We start from the raw sequence: 15,176 nt of genomic DNA, 5'->3' as shown, positions 1-15,176 counted from the left end.
CACACACCCGCCCCGTGACACTTACAATGCTAGATAGTTTGTTTTAAACCCAAGGGGAGTTATTCAGCTCATAGGATATGGTTCACAAGCCAGCCTGTGTAAACACCTCTGAATATATTTCAGACAGTTATACCATGACCGAGTCTTGTCCACAAGCAGCAAACAACAGACACATTTTGTGTTCCAGTTACCAACAACATATGAATGGCTCTATTGCAGACACGGAGTGCTGGACGTTTATGACGTAAAAAAGACGCTCCAACTAGGAGCTAGGTCTTCTTCTTATTTCCTAATTAATTTACAACAATGCGCTTTAGTTAACGGGGTATTAAAGGTGAAAAGTTCAGTGATCTGAGTCAGCCAATGGCTGCGTTGGATTTGTTGTATGCTAAAATAATTTGTTTTATTCATTTATTTTTAAATGTCAAATTATAAAAGGCTTTCTTCGGGTATATGAGGCTGATATGAGGTGGGGGCGGCGCGGTGGCGCAGCAGGTAGCGTCACACCGCTCCGACTGGAGGTTGTGGGTTCGATTCCCGCTCTGGGTGACTGTCTGTGAGGAGTGTGGTGTGTTCTCCCTGTGTCTGCGTGGGTTTCCTCCGGGTGCTCCAGTTTCCCCCCACAATCCAAAAACACACGTTGGTAGGTGGATTGGTGACTCAAAAGTGTGTGTCTTGCGCCCAATGATTCCAGGTAGGCACTGAACTGGATAAGTGTTACAGATAATGAGTGATTTGAGGTTACCAAGTAAGTTTATGAAACAAAGTGAAACACAATCATTTCTAATTTGTGAAGATGGAGCAGGACTTTTCCAGGGGCTGATTTTCCTTTTAATCTTGATCCACATTGTCTTGATAATCCCCTTTGTTCCTGTCTACGATCAAAATTATCTTAGAGACTTTCCATCCATCCATTATCTGTAACCACTTATCCAATTTAGGGTCGCAGGGGGTCCAGAGCCTACCTGGAATCATCGGGCACAAGGCGGGAATACACCCTGGAGGGGGCGCCAGTCCTTCACAGGGCAACACAGACACACACACATTCACTCACACCTACGGACACTTTCGAGTCACCAATCCACCTGCAACGTGTGTTTTTTTTTGGACTGTGGGAGGAAACCAGAGCACCCAGAGGAAACCCACACGGACACGGGGAGAACACACCAACTCCTCACAGACAGTCACCCGGAGCTGGAATCGAACCCACAACCTCCAGGCCCCTGGAGCTGTGTGACTGCGACACTACCTGTTGCGCCACCGTGCCGTGGTCTGGATATCTCAGGAAAAGGATTTCTAGATCTGGATTTTCTGTGATTTTATGTCTTGAATTACAAAATCCAGATCCAAATCTTCAAATACCAGCCCCAGGGGATTTTGTAATTCAATGTAATCTTTAATCAGGATTAAATGCTACAACTGGGTTTTTCAAAACTTCAAGCAGAAATCTTGGGATAGTTTTGATACCAAATAACAGGATTATCATTAGGTAAACAATTAAAATAAAGATTGAATCAAATGTAAATAAGAAATTTAATTCATAAATAAAATGTGGAGATGGAGAATAAAGGGAACAACTTGCGCTCTTAAAAATCCTTGCTTTAATTGTTATACTTTCATTAACAAATAAAGGTAAAAATGATGTCCAGCAGATGGCGATATTGAGGAGTATTACATCACACATCCAGATCTAGAAATCCTTATCCTGAGATGTCTGGACCAGCAATCTGAAAATGTTTTGAAAAACTCTGAGCTCATTTGATCCTGGCTGGAAAAAAGGGGGCTTGAGATTAAAATATTGAAAAACCAGCCACAGTTGATCCATGACAATAATAATAATAATAATAAACAATAATAATATTATGTTCTTATATAGCACTTTTCAGGAACTCAAAGACACTTACAATGTGTAATACACAATAGGAAGACAGATAACAAGACCACCATGATACATCCACTTAGAACTAGATATAGCAGGACAGGACCTAGTGGAAGAACAGAGCAGGCATGAGGCAGATTATATTTAGATTTGAATGTGGAGAGAGAATTAGATTATTTAACCAGATGAGGAGGAGACTTCCAGAGTCTAGGTGCAAATCTAGAAAAGCTCAGGCACCAATCTGTGCAGGTCGAAGAAGAAGAAGATCAGACAGATATGAAGGAGCGAGATTATTAAGAGGTTCATAAGTAAGCAGAAGAATATTGAACTGAATATGATATTTGACTGGAAGCCAGTGGAAATGTTGGAGAACAGGTGTAATATGGTGATGTATGTGAGTGTGGGTGAGGAGACGTGCAGCAGAATCCTGGACCAGCTCGAGTTTGTGAACGGAGGAGGAGCAGATGCCAGAAAGGAGTGTTACAGATGCAATGTTACGCAAGTGTAAGAATGATGTTTTAACAACCGTGTTGATGTGGACGCTGAATGAGAGCGGAGTCGAGGATTACACCCAGACTTCAAACAAGAGGACGGAGAGACCGCTGCATCATCAACGTAGAGAGTAAGAGGGGGACTTTTATTGAGAGTTGACTTGGTGGCATAAAGGAGGACATGCGATCCCACAACAGCATGAATCATACCCTAGATACAGGTAGTTATTCAAGCCACAGTGGCTCCTAGGAAACAGCGATTTGGTAATGATTCAATAATTTTCCACCTTAGTTAGAATATAGAGCAGTAGATAAAGAAAATAAGTACCAAAACAGTTTGCCCATCTGCATTGAAATTATGATACACTTACATTGTATAATTACCCTCACTCATTCTTGGTCCTGATCTCAACACATTATTATACCATTTGTAAAATACTCAACTGCAGAAATATACGGGGTTTAAGTGTGTGTGTGTGTATGTGTGTGTGTGTAAGCAAATCTGTCTCATCAGAATTTGAAATATCACCACCAATTTTGTTGCTTTTGATTTTAAGTCTTCAGATTTCCACCTCTGAATATAACTGCTCTTGAATAGAACTCGTGAATTTTCAAGAACACGTTTTCACTGTTATTATTAAAGGTTAATAAACACAGATGAAAATATACAAACGACATATTTAGAAGTTGCTGAATTCGATAGACCAAATTCAGACACCAAAATACGAGTTAAACAGTTCAGAGTCACATCCGGGTCACCAAGGCTGAGCAATCGATTCATTAGGATTTTGCTGTTCCACCTTAAGCGCTGCAGTAGTTACATTCTGTCGCCGCTAGATGACGAAATACGAACACAACTTCCACACCGTGGAAAAACTACACGTTAAGCTTCCTTCCGCGGATATTATCTCTTTATTTTCAAAGTGTCTCAAAAATCTGAAAGTCTCACTGAATACACAATATAACAGACTATCATACTGATGTATAATTTCAGTGCAAAAAATTTCATTGCTACAAATTCAAAGGTGGTCATATTTCAAGACTTTGCTTCCACATGTGAATAAACCACATATTTAAAAATGAAGCCATGAACCACATGTGCTTCTGAAAGGTTCTTTTAAACGGACAAACAGGCCTAATGACTCCTTAAAACCTTCAGGTATTTGACAATCATAAAAAAGGTTGTGTCAGAAACAGAACACATTAACAGGCTACAAAATCTGCAGATAACTCCATGAAGCAGTGAAATGTGGCTGCAGTGGAATGACTAAGATTGTCTGAAACACTCCTCAAACTGTGCAAAGGAAAGATGTGTCCTGTGTCTCAGGTATACGAGTTAATAACAGCATGCGTAAATACATTTATATTATGCATAGAAACATAACACTTTCACATAAACTAGTTACAGGATCATATCAAGAGAACAGTTTTCTTTTCTTCAGTGCATTGAAAATATTACATCTATACCAATGAGAAGTGATGTGGAATGGCAAACAGTGTGGAAACCCAGAGGCAGATTTAAATGACATAAATAAAAGATTAAAACAGTTTCTAAAACTGCATAAAAGACAGCATAAGGCTCTGTAACTGATGAATTAAGACAATTAACAGTGTCTGAAATAAGGGCAGTGAAGGCTGGAATAAAAACTGATTCTAAACCTAAAATGTATGTCCAATACAATCTCATTAAGTTCAGTCTTAAGAATAGAGACAGGAAAAAAACAGGCAGTGGATTGTTGATTTGAACACTGCAAAGGAAAAGTGTATCATACCAACCCAAAACAAAAAGTGTGATGAAGCCTATCATTCTTTATGTCGTATTATTTGAGAAAGAACGTTATATATATATATTAAAAGACTACTTTGCTCAATAAGGACTTGTTAGACTTAACTAGGCCTGATCTAGTACCCTGATCAACCTAGCAGTCAGCTGCAAACCCGGCATTCTAGTTACCAGGACCAAACACTGGGTTAAGCTGCTGAGTCACTCTAATGAAGGTGGTACGGCGACTCAGCTCTTTCAGCTTAGCGGCTCCTACGTAGGTGCAGGTGGAGCGAACTCCACCCAGCACATCTCTCACAGTGTCCTCCACTGGACCCTTATATGGCACCTCTACTGTCTTACCCTCTGATGCCCTGTAACCAAAAACACACAGATATGTGTTCAGTGACCAGATCCAACACCTGTAGCACCAGCCTAATCACAAAGTTACTTACTGTCTTATGAAATGTAGCTGGGAATTGACTTGATGTTAGGGTTGTGCAGTATAATGATAATATCATATTCCACGGTATTTGGTCTCTGCTTGACTCTACTGGTCTCTGCATGACTCTACTGGTCTCTAATGGTTCCTGTTGGCTCTACTGGACTCTGCTGGTCTCTATTGGTCTCTACTGGTTTCTAATGGTCTCTGCTTGAATCTACTGGTCTTTTTAAAAACGTGGACGCTATCTTAAAATGAGGGCGGTATTTATGACATGTGTGTGGTGTGTTAAATTTCAGTTGTGTCTTTAAAAGTTCATGTGCGTTTAAGAGAGCCACATGGAGGGGGCGCTGTGGGAGCTCAATGACTGCTGATGTCACAGTCTGAAAACGGGTGGGGGGGGACACAAGCACAGTAGCCCACTGCCGTTGTAAGTTTAGCGCTGAGTTTGGGTTAAAAGAGAAAGGAATTAGACTGTAAACAGATATAATTCTCAGAAAATCCTTTACACGTTGTGCTGCTTTATCCTCTAAATGTGTGTGTTTGGAGGCTCAGTTCGCTGAAAAATCTACTGTGCTGTGCTAAACCCCCCATCCCTACCTGATGTACAAGTTCCTACCTTATCAACACTGAGACAAATCCAAGCCTTTTATAAACAAGATATAAACTGTATAAATAATAACTCACTACCATTTGAATATAGAGACTATGTAACCGTGGAAATATAAAATGCCAAACCTGTGGGAAAGCTTTCTTTTCCTATTTCGTATGTAGTCATTAATATTATGCTTGCTATATATTTCCCTGTGTCTAGAATTAATCAAACATTTAAAACTGAAATTCTAGCTTTATTTCATTATCTTCACCTGCTTATTTGTGTAGAATTACATTAATGGATAACTACTACATATTTTCACTGATGTTTGTAGTTATGTATCACTATATTCCACTATTCCAACTTCTCTTTATCAAGAACAAACTTTCATGTTGCTGCATGTCATTGTACCTCATTTAAAAAGGAGTCTTAGCTGCAGGGTTTGGGCTATAAGCGTGTTGGCAGGAAAGGTGCATACATTCAATTATTATTTTTTCTTAAGGCACACTGGGTAGTTTGTGCACCTGGGTGTAAACTGTACATTTTGTGATTTCAACACTATATTACAGGATAATTACAGGAAACCTATTTCTCTGTTTTATAAAACTCTACCAGTCTTCTTTCTTCTCTCTCTCACCTGTACTCTGCTACTCCTCCTGCGTGCTTCTTCATGGCGGTGTCAGAGCTCATGCCGTAAAAGAGTTTGTATTTCTGCCCGTTCTTTTCTATGACCTCACCACTGCTCTCATTGTGACCTGCCAGCATCCCACCTAGCATCACGAAATCTGCCCCCGCACCTGTCCATCAGACACAGTTAGTTCAAGATCAATAAACACCAGACACAAGATACAGGAATAACAGAATTTATCTGATGGCTACGGTAACATATTTGGGAGCAACACATACAGGATTTCAAACTATTTTTTTAAAATAGTACTGTATTTTTATTTAGGGCGGCACGGTGGTGGAGCAGGTAGTGTTGCAGTCACACAGCTCCAGGGACCTGGAGGTTGTGGGTTTGATTCCTGCTCCGGGTGACTGTCTGTGAGGAGTGTGGTGTGTTCTCTCTGTGTCTGCGTGGGTTTCCTCCGAGTGACTGTCTGTGAGGAGTGTGGTGTGTTCTCCCCGTGTCTGCGTGGGTTTCCTCTGGGTGACTGTCTGTGAGGAGTGTGGTGTGTTCTCTCTGTGTCTGCGTGGGTTTCCTCTGGGTGACTGTCTGTGAGGAGTGTGGTGTGTTATCTCTGTGTCTGCGTGGGTTTCCTCTGGGTGACTGTCTGTGAGGAGTGTGGTGTGTTATCTCTGTGTCTGTGTGGGTTTCCTCCGGGTGACTGTCTGTGAGGAGTGTGGTGTGTTCTCCCTGTGTCTGTGTGGGTTTCCTCCGGGTCACGGTGGGTTCAGAGCCTACCTGGAATCATTGGGCGCAAGGCAGGAATACACCCTGGAGGGGGCGGCAGTCCTTCACAGGGCAACACACTCACACATTCACTCACACACTCACACCTACGGACACTTTTTGAGTTGCAAATCCACCTACCAACCTAATGTCTAAAAGAATATATGAGCAAAATTCAAGTCCTGTAAAGACCAATGAAGGGTAGTTAAACTCACCAAAAGCCTTAGAAACATCACCTGGGCAGGTGCACCCTCCATCCTGAGTGAGATAAAAAAAAAAGGCATTTAATCTTTTGAAATTTTAGATATTTTTCCATTAATTTGTTAGGTCACGAAAATGGCTTATTTAATTGATTTATACAATTATACAAAATAAATATCTCACAGAAATGATGTGTCCACCAAGACCATGTGCAGCATCAGCACACTCAATCACAGCACTGAGCTGAGGGTAGCCCACACCTGTCTTTTTACGTGTAGTGCAGACTGAGCCTGCAGACAACCAACAAACAAAAAAAAATGAACAAAATTAAATAAAGGATAGAATATTTGCTTTTACACCAATAGCACCCTCTACTCTTCTGTGAAGGCTTTACGCTAAATTTTGGAACATGTCTGTAAGGGTTCACTGGCATTTAGTGATAAGAACATTAGTGAGATCAGGTATTGATGTTGTTTGATAGGTTTTCGATCACAAAGTCCAAGCTAACTTCATCCCATTGGATAGACCTCCATCACTACAGACAACACGGTTCTTCTACTCTACAGCCCAATGCTTGGGGGCTCCACGATTGGCTTTAGTGAACATTAGCTCATGTGCAGCTGCTCCAGAACATGCCGCTGCGCTTGTGCAATTGAACAGCTTAAAGTAGTTTAATTCACTAAATATTCGGACATATATTTTACATGAACACAGTGTCAAGCAAAACACTTTCATCACTAAAGAATCAAACAGAATAACTGTGATGTGCTATCACCTGGGCCAATGCCAACTTTAATGATGTCAGCACCAGCAAGTATCAGCTCCTCCACCATCTCTCCAGTGACTACATTACCAGCCTTAAACGAAAGAAATATATACAGTTTACAACAATGTTTACAATAACGGCTATTATATCTTATCCACCACAGAAAAAAGGCACTGGGCTGTCTACATCCATTAAATTCATGTTTGTGTGTCTGCTGTAAGCTTTTAAAACTGACCATAATGGTGTGAGAAGGGAACTTCTGCCTCACGTCCTTGACAAAATGAACAAAATGTTCAGAGTAACCATTTGCTACATCCACACAAACGTACTGGACCTGAGGCACAGCTGATAAAATGGCACCGAGACGTTCAAAATCACCCTCACTTGTTCCTGTACTGACTGCCACATTCTGTGGAGAGTGAGAGAGAGAGAGAAAGAGAAAGAGTGAGAGAGAGAGAGAATGAGAGAGAAAGAGAGAGAATGAGAAATTGAGAGAGAGAGAAAGGGAGAAAGAGAGAGAGTGAGACAGAAAGGAAGAATGAGAGAGAGAGAGTGAGACAGTGAGAGAAAGAGAGAATGAGAGTGAGAGAGAGAGAAAGAGAACGAGAGAGTGAGAGAGAAAGAGAGTGTGAGAAAGAACGAGAGAGAGAGAGTGAGTGAGAAAGAGAGAGTGAAAGAGAAAGAGAGAGAAATAGTGAGAGAGAGAGAAAGAGAGAACAAGAGAGAGTGTGAGAGAGAAAGAGAGTGAAAGAGAAAGAGAACGAGAGAGAGAGAGAGTGAGAGACAGAGAGAAAGAGAGAGAAATAGTGAGAGAGAGAAAGAGAGAACAAGAGAGAGTGTGAGAGAGTGAAAGAGAAAGAGAACGAGAGAGAGTGAGTGAGGGTGAGTGAGAGAGAGTGAGTGAGTGAGTGAGAGAACGAGAGAAAGAGAGAGAGAGATAACGAGAACTCTGTGACCTTCAGAACAGCTTTAAAATGTAATTATTTCATTTATTTCAAATGAATTCATTTTCAAATGAAGTCCACTTTAGACACTGCTGTAATGACTGTGGTTTTACCTCCAGGCATTCTGTGTGCTTTGCTGCAAATTCCTTCCAATCATCTACACTGTAATGCTTGTGTACAGCAGTGAATAGTGAGAACTGGAAAAAAAAAACAGGGAGGGTTAGATAAAATTCCTGAGATAAAGTGCATTCATCATCACAGTAAAGCGGATTCAAGATAGAACCACTCAGTTTCCGTAATCCTGATGTTCTTAAGGTACAAATCTTTCTAATTCTAAGAGGTCAAACCTTATGCAGAGCCAAAGCCATCTCAAAAGTTCCAACCGTGTCCATGTTAGCAGCGATGATAGGGATACCTCTGTAACTTCCTTTTGAGTTTCTGAAAGTGAAACTGCGCATCAAGTCCACCTGAGAAAGAAAAGAGCATGAAAGAAGACAGAATAAGCTTTTTCATTTTAACATTTAAGGAGGAATCAGCCATTTTCTCCAATCACTCCTCTAAGATTATTCATTCATTTATCCATTATCTGTAACCCTTATCCAGTTCAGGGTCGCGGTGGGTCCAGAGCCTACCTGGAATCATTGGGTGCAAGGCGGGAATACACCCTAGAGGGGGCGCCAACCCTTCACAGGGCAACGCACACACATTCACTCACACCTACGGACACGTTTGAGTCGCCAATCCACCTACCAACGTGTGTTTTTGGACTGTGGGAGGAAACCAAAGCACCCGGAGGAAACCCACGCAGACACAGAAAGACCACACCACACTCCTCACAGACAGTCACCCGGAGGAAACCCACGCAGACACAGGGAGAACACACCACACTCCTCACAGACAGTCACCCGGAGGAAACCCACGCAGACACAGAGAGAACACACCACACTCCTCACAGACAGTCACCCGGAGAAAACCCACGCAGACACAGGGAGAACACACCACACTCCTCACAGACAGTCACCCGGAGGAAACCCGCGCAGACACAGGGAGAACACACCACACTCCTCACATACAGTCACCCGGAGGAAACCCACGCAGACACAGGGAGAACACACCACACTCCTCACAGACAGTCACCCGGAGGAAACCCACGCAGACACAGAGAGAACACACCACACTCCTCACAGACAGTCACCCGGAGGAAACCCACACAGACACAGGGAGAACACACCACACTCCTCACAGACAGTCACCCGGAGGAAACCCACGCAGACACAGAGAGAACACACTACACTCTTCACAGACAGTCACCCGGAGCGGGAATCGAACCCACAACCTCCAGGCCCCTGGAGCTGTGTGACTGCGACAGTGCATCCAAGACTCTGAAATACACTTTAAACATCTAAACCCATGTGAAAACCCCACTCCAGGAAGTAGAAACTGTTACAGTTATGGACTGCAAATCTAATGTGATTGATGTAATGTGAGCTGCATTTTACAGAGCAGTATAAAACACTGTCTGCTAAAAAGAACAACAAATAAAGTACACACAAAGCATTAAACATCACGAGAACATGGAAAACAACACAACGTCCTTCGTTCACCAAACTGTCAGCGCCAAAGGTGTGGGTGACTCGGTGAGTGTATGATGCCATGTGATGGACCGCCTAGCACCCAGTGAATCTGAGTGGGCTACTGGCCGAGTGATAAGGAGAAAATGAATAAATAAATGAGAATGTGGACACGGTTTCATAAATAATGTTTGCTATTTTCTGGTTGTAAGTAAACGGATGTCTTTTTTAACCGAGAAGGAAGGGAATGGAGTACATTACCTCACTGCGGGACTTGAGGGTGCTTCGCTTGGGACGAAGCAGCACATCTTTGAAGTCGAGCTTAATGTCATTTTCAATACGTGGCATGGCTTCTTGAATTAACCTGATGTCCTTGAGACTCCTGCAGTATCTCAGTCTTCAGAAACACAGCTGTGTGGGGGAGTGAAAACTAAAAAGGGGAAAAACCTAGCCAAGTTCAACCATCTCACAGTAGTTTGGTAATTATACATTCACTTTATATATAATTACAATTCCATATTTGGAACATACATGCAGTATTGTATATAGTGGATTTTTTCCTTAAATTCCTACCATGTTTGTTTCTGCTAATGAGGCCAACAGTGCCTGTAGTAATAGCTAGAACACTGCTGTTAATATAAAACCAAATTTAGCAACATTAAACTGTCAAAAAAACTAACTACCATGTCTTATGTTACTTTAAAATTAATTTTCACCATAACTCCCACAATAGTGACTCTACCTTTTGTGGTTTCTTGGATTTAAACCCTCACATACAAAGCATTAAACATTACGAAAACATGGAAAACAACACGACGTCCTTTGTTTATCAAATTTAACTTTTCTCCGGTTTGTGGTGCTGTCATTGAACAAAGGATAAACTCTGTCAGTGTAGGTCCCTTCACTTCTCAGACATGCATCTCTCAGTTACACCGCGATAAAATATACATTTCCGGGTAAAAACATGAAAACACATCGAGGATTTTAAAATTATTATCAGAAATGTGTTAGCTAGCTACCTTCTGGGAGTGGGTCAGAGTTGGTTCTGGTCTGTTTGCGGACAGAAGTCTGCACATCACATTTTCCGGCCAATAACGGATATGGCACTGTCCCAAACCGCTTCATAGTCCCTATATAGGGCTAAAAATATATAACGGTTTCTACACCTCAGGGAGTGATATAATACGTTGTTCAGTGCATTTTAGAAAATTGGCTCACAATGTTTGCTTGAATCTCTGAACATATATAAATATATTTGTGAGTAGTCGTGATATAATGTCTTTAAACTAGAGTTTAATGGCCAACCTCTTTTTCTCGTGTTTTTCTTATATTTGCTTATTTCCCCACCGCTATAACTAATAATATTTTATTAAAGCCTTCAATATTTAACCGTTAGCTAAACCATATCATTCTTAAAATGAGGTACACAGGTGTAGCAGTTTCAATATTGATATATATACTGTACACTATGTAGGAAGTGTGGAGGTATTTGAGATTGAGCCCTGTAAAGCGGCAAATGCGCGCCCCGGATCTACAGTCGCACATTAAAGAGTAGTTTTTAAACCGAGACCGAGCCGTTAACTCGCCTTCACTGCGCCACCTCCACGGACTACAAAATGGCGGTCGACATGCTTAACGGCGTCTTCTCATCACCGTAAATGTTAGTTCCGTTCGAAACCGTTTACGGTTTAAACAATGACCGTTTACATATTATTAACATATATTATCGCATACAACATCATAGTAAGTTTAGTTTCGAGTCATAAATGTGCCAGTAGTGTTTTCATTCTGACTTGTATTTTGAATCGGAACTATAGTTTATCTGCAGAGTGTGCAGGAGGGAAATGTTTTTGAGTTGCTCAGGATCTTCAGTTGAATTAATGCTGGAGTGAAGTCAAAGCGGTTCATTAGAGAGGAACATTCTTCTCTTTTCTCCCGTATTTGGTTAATTTTCGCACTTGTACTTTACGTATTTTCACACAACTCAGAGGCCACGATGTTGATCAAAGTGAAGGTAAGAGACCGAAGTTTGCGGTATGTTCTCAGCGCCGGGTTCAGCTAGCGGCGTTAGCCGAGCTTTCCTTTTCTCTCAGCGGAGACAAATTTAAAGCATCACCCGCCGCAGGTATTCGCCTCTTTTGCCAACCAAAGTAAACAGATTAATATTCTATATGGCCATACATAAAATTACCCTCTTCTTTATATTGTTGCTATTTATTTGCTCGTTTGGAAGCTTCCTTTAAAGCACAGAGATGTGGGAATAAGGCCAATGGACATTTGGATGTTTTTTTGTATATTTAATTGTAAATGTCGCGATAAGATACGTCACACACACTACAGCTCTGACCAAGTTTGTTTTATTACAGAAAGTGCCTCTCATCACGTTCAGCTCTGTCTAGTCCTACTTTTATTGATAGATTTTAAAGCAGCACTGATGCAGTCTGACGTTGACAGCTCACAGCATGATGTATATCTTCTATAATGACAATGTCTTTTAAATATGGTGATGCCTTTTGATAAAGGACTAGTGCAGTTAAGACTAGGTCTTATTTTTGTCAAAAACACAGGCCGCTGTATTAATCCTTCTTCATACAGAAGCATACAAATATGAATGGGATTATATATGTGATGTGTATATCTGAGAGCTGCCAAAATGTGTGGCTTTAAATAACCGCTCTCTGAATATTATTAGAGAGGTTAGCACAGCTATACTGTTGGTAAATCCATCCATTCATTATCTGTAACCCTTATCCAGTTCAGGGTCGCGGTGGGTCCAGAGTCTACCTGGAATCATTGGGCGCAAGACGGGAATACACCCTGGAGGGGGCGCCAGTCCTTCACAGGGCAACACATACACACACATTCACTCACACACTCACACTTACGGACACTTTCGAGTCGCCAATCCACCTACCAACGTGTGTTTTTGGACTGTGGGAGAAAACCGGAGTACCCGGAGGAAACCCACGCAGACACAGGGAGAACACACCACACTCCTCACAGACAGTCACCTGGAGGAAACCCATGCAGACACAGAGAGAACACACCACACTCCTCACAGACAGTCACCCGGAGGAAACCCACGCAGACACAGGGAGAACACACCACACTCCTCACAGACAGTCACCCGGAGGAAACCCACGCAGACACAGAGAGAACACACCACACCCCTCACAGACAGTCACCCGGAGGAAACCCACGCAGACACAGAGAGAACACACCACACCCCTCACAGACAGTCACCTGGAGGAAACCCACACAGACACAGAGAGAACACACCACACTCCTCACAGCTATACTGTTGGTAAATGTTATCTTTAAAATAGTAACTGACTGCTTACTCTCTCTGAATTTTCCAGACCCTGACTGGCAAAGAAATAGAAATTGACATTGAACCAACAGACAAGGTATGTTCCTTCAGTTGTATAAATGAGACACTGTATGATGTGTTATACCGTGCCTGCCCTAAAAATATTGGATTTTAAAAGTCAGAATCATGGTTTCATGGCATGTAATTTGTTACATTCAGGTGGAGAGAATAAAAGAAAGAGTGGAAGAGAAAGAGGGAATTCCACCGCAGCAACAGAGACTCATCTACAGTGGGAAACAGATGTAAGGCACATTCAGACACACTTATACAGTGCTGCGCAAGACCCAGTTATTTAATAATCAGGCCACGGAAAATAACTGAATGTAGAAAATGATTAAAGAATATTGATTAAATTGGATACGTAACTCTGCAAGGCCTGATGTGAGAGAAACGGTACTTAAAGGATATGGGGTAATCTTTGACTCTCTCTCTCTGTCTCTCTCGCTCCCGCTGTCTCTCGCTCCCTCTGTCTCTCTTTCTGTCTCTCTCTCTCTCTCTGTCTCTGTCTCTCGCTCTCTGTCTCTGTCTCGCACGCTCTGTCTCTCTCTCTCTCTCTCTCTCTCTCTCACTCTGTCTCATGCTCTGTCTCTCTCTCTTTTCACTCTCTCTCACACTCTCTCTGTCTCTCTTTTCTCTCTGTCTCTCTCTCACTCTGTCTCTCTCTCACTCTCTGTCTCTCTTTCTGTCTCTCTCGCTCTCTCTCTCTCGCTCTCTCTGTCTCGCGCTCTCTGTCTCTCGCTGTCTCTCTCTCACTCTGTTTCATGCTGTCTCTCGCTCTCTCTGTCTCTCTCTCTTTTCTCTCTCTCTCTGTCTCTCTCTCTCACTCTCTCTCTCTCTCTCTCTCATATCATTGTAATTGTGTAGAGAGACATGAAAGATCTGATTTTTAAAAGTGCTTGAAGACACATTTGTTAATAAATAACTGTAAAATATAGAAAACATTTCTGTGAATCTTATTAAGCGCAGTAATAAATGTACATGTTTTCAGTGAGTTTCAGCACATATATATATTCTTTTGTTTATAGGAATGATGAGAAAACAGCAGCAGATTATAAAATCCAGGGTGGCTCTGTATTGCATCTGGTTCTTGCACTCAGAGGAGGGCAAGTGCACCAATATCCCAGCAACCACCTGCAGGCCTTATAATCACCGGACCTCGCCACTGTAGGATCCAGTCAGCCCCAACACCCCAGCTGTGGTTAAGCCACAGTTTCCTAAACGCCATGGTGTCAATTCCACTGTTGTTCTGTTATGGAGAGTGCTACAGCATCTTCCTGTCAGCACCTCTTCTTCCCTAATTTATCCTTCACAGAGCACTGTCCTGCTCGGTTTGTTAAGTTTACTTCAAGCAATGTGGAGAAAAAATTGTTAGTATGCATCTGATGTATCAGAATCATTTGTCAATAAAACATGAGATTGACATTTTTTTGCAACTCATTTAGAAATGTAGTGATTCTCCCAAATTAAGCATTTTAGGGAGTTTACCATTTGCCATAATGTAGAACTAGAGATAGACTCTGTAACTAAACATTTAATTAACCTAAGTTTAGTTTTCAACCAAATGTATATTTAACTGAACTCCATCCATCCTCCATCAGTCATTATCTGTAACCCTTATCCAGTTCAGGGTTGCGGTGGGTCCAGAGCCTACCTGGAATCATTGGGAGCAAGGTGGGAACACACCCTGGAGGGGGCGCCAGTCCTTCACAGGGCACCATACACACACACACACATTGACGGACACTTTTGAGTCGCCAATCCA

At 41.9% G+C, this 15,176-nt stretch overlaps 2 protein-coding genes across 4 annotated transcripts; one reads left to right on the top strand and one right to left on the bottom strand.

Moving 5' to 3' along the window:
• Positions 1–1,587: 1,587 nt before the first annotated feature.
• On the bottom strand, positions 1,588–11,184 carry gmpr2 (guanosine monophosphate reductase 2). 3 transcript variants are annotated; one of them, XM_066681274.1, is made up of 10 exons: positions 11,064–11,184; positions 10,306–10,474; positions 8,821–8,940; positions 8,587–8,670; positions 7,765–7,938; positions 7,539–7,620; positions 6,947–7,053; positions 6,778–6,820; positions 5,807–5,966; positions 1,588–4,506 (listed from the first exon to the last, which is right to left on the bottom strand). In XM_066681274.1, the coding sequence occupies exons 2-10, from the start codon at positions 10,390–10,392 to the stop codon at positions 4,317–4,319; spliced, it is 1,047 nt and encodes a 348-aa protein (XP_066537371.1). In that variant the 5' UTR covers positions 10,393–10,474; positions 11,064–11,184; the 3' UTR covers positions 1,588–4,316. The 3 variants fall into 3 exon arrangements, with proteins under 3 accessions (XP_066537371.1, XP_066537373.1, XP_066537372.1); XM_066681276.1 differs by having other exon boundaries at positions 10,306–10,455; positions 11,064–11,139; XM_066681275.1 differs by having other exon boundaries at positions 10,306–10,491; positions 11,064–11,138.
• A 434-nt stretch (positions 11,185–11,618) lies between these two features.
• nedd8 (NEDD8 ubiquitin like modifier) lies at positions 11,619–14,845 on the top strand. The gene is made up of 4 exons (XM_066681277.1): positions 11,619–12,058; positions 13,404–13,451; positions 13,574–13,656; positions 14,440–14,845. Exons 1-4 carry the CDS (start codon positions 12,041–12,043, stop codon positions 14,558–14,560), a joined length of 270 nt encoding a protein of 89 aa, XP_066537374.1. The 5' UTR covers positions 11,619–12,040; the 3' UTR covers positions 14,561–14,845.
• The last annotated feature ends 331 nt before the right edge of the window (positions 14,846–15,176 follow it).

Source organism: Hoplias malabaricus, chromosome 9, assembly GCF_029633855.1.
Source record: "Hoplias malabaricus isolate fHopMal1 chromosome 9, fHopMal1.hap1, whole genome shotgun sequence".
Lineage (NCBI taxonomy): Eukaryota > Metazoa > Chordata > Actinopteri > Characiformes > Erythrinidae > Hoplias > Hoplias malabaricus.
Note: the sequence above shows the minus strand (reverse complement) of the source record. Positions and strands in the feature narration are given on the sequence as shown.

Excerpts from the sequence above, each read along its gene's own strand:
- gmpr2 (XM_066681274.1), bottom strand. The coding sequence starts at position 10,392 with ATGCCACGTATTGAAAATGACATTAAGCTCGACTTCAAAGATGTGCTG. Across the intron at positions 7,621-7,764 it reads TCCCTTCTCACACCATTATG|GCTGGTAATGTAGTCACTGG; the intron begins GTCAGTTTTAAA and ends CTTTCGTTTAAG. Across the intron at positions 5,967-6,777 it reads TGATGTTTCTAAGGCTTTTG|GTGCGGGGGCAGATTTCGTG; the intron begins GTGAGTTTAACT and ends TCTGATGGACAG.
- nedd8 (XM_066681277.1), top strand. Across the intron at positions 13,452-13,573 it reads ACATTGAACCAACAGACAAG|GTGGAGAGAATAAAAGAAAG; the intron begins GTATGTTCCTTC and ends TGTTACATTCAG. Across the intron at positions 13,657-14,439 it reads ATCTACAGTGGGAAACAGAT|GAATGATGAGAAAACAGCAG; the intron begins GTAAGGCACATT and ends TTTTGTTTATAG.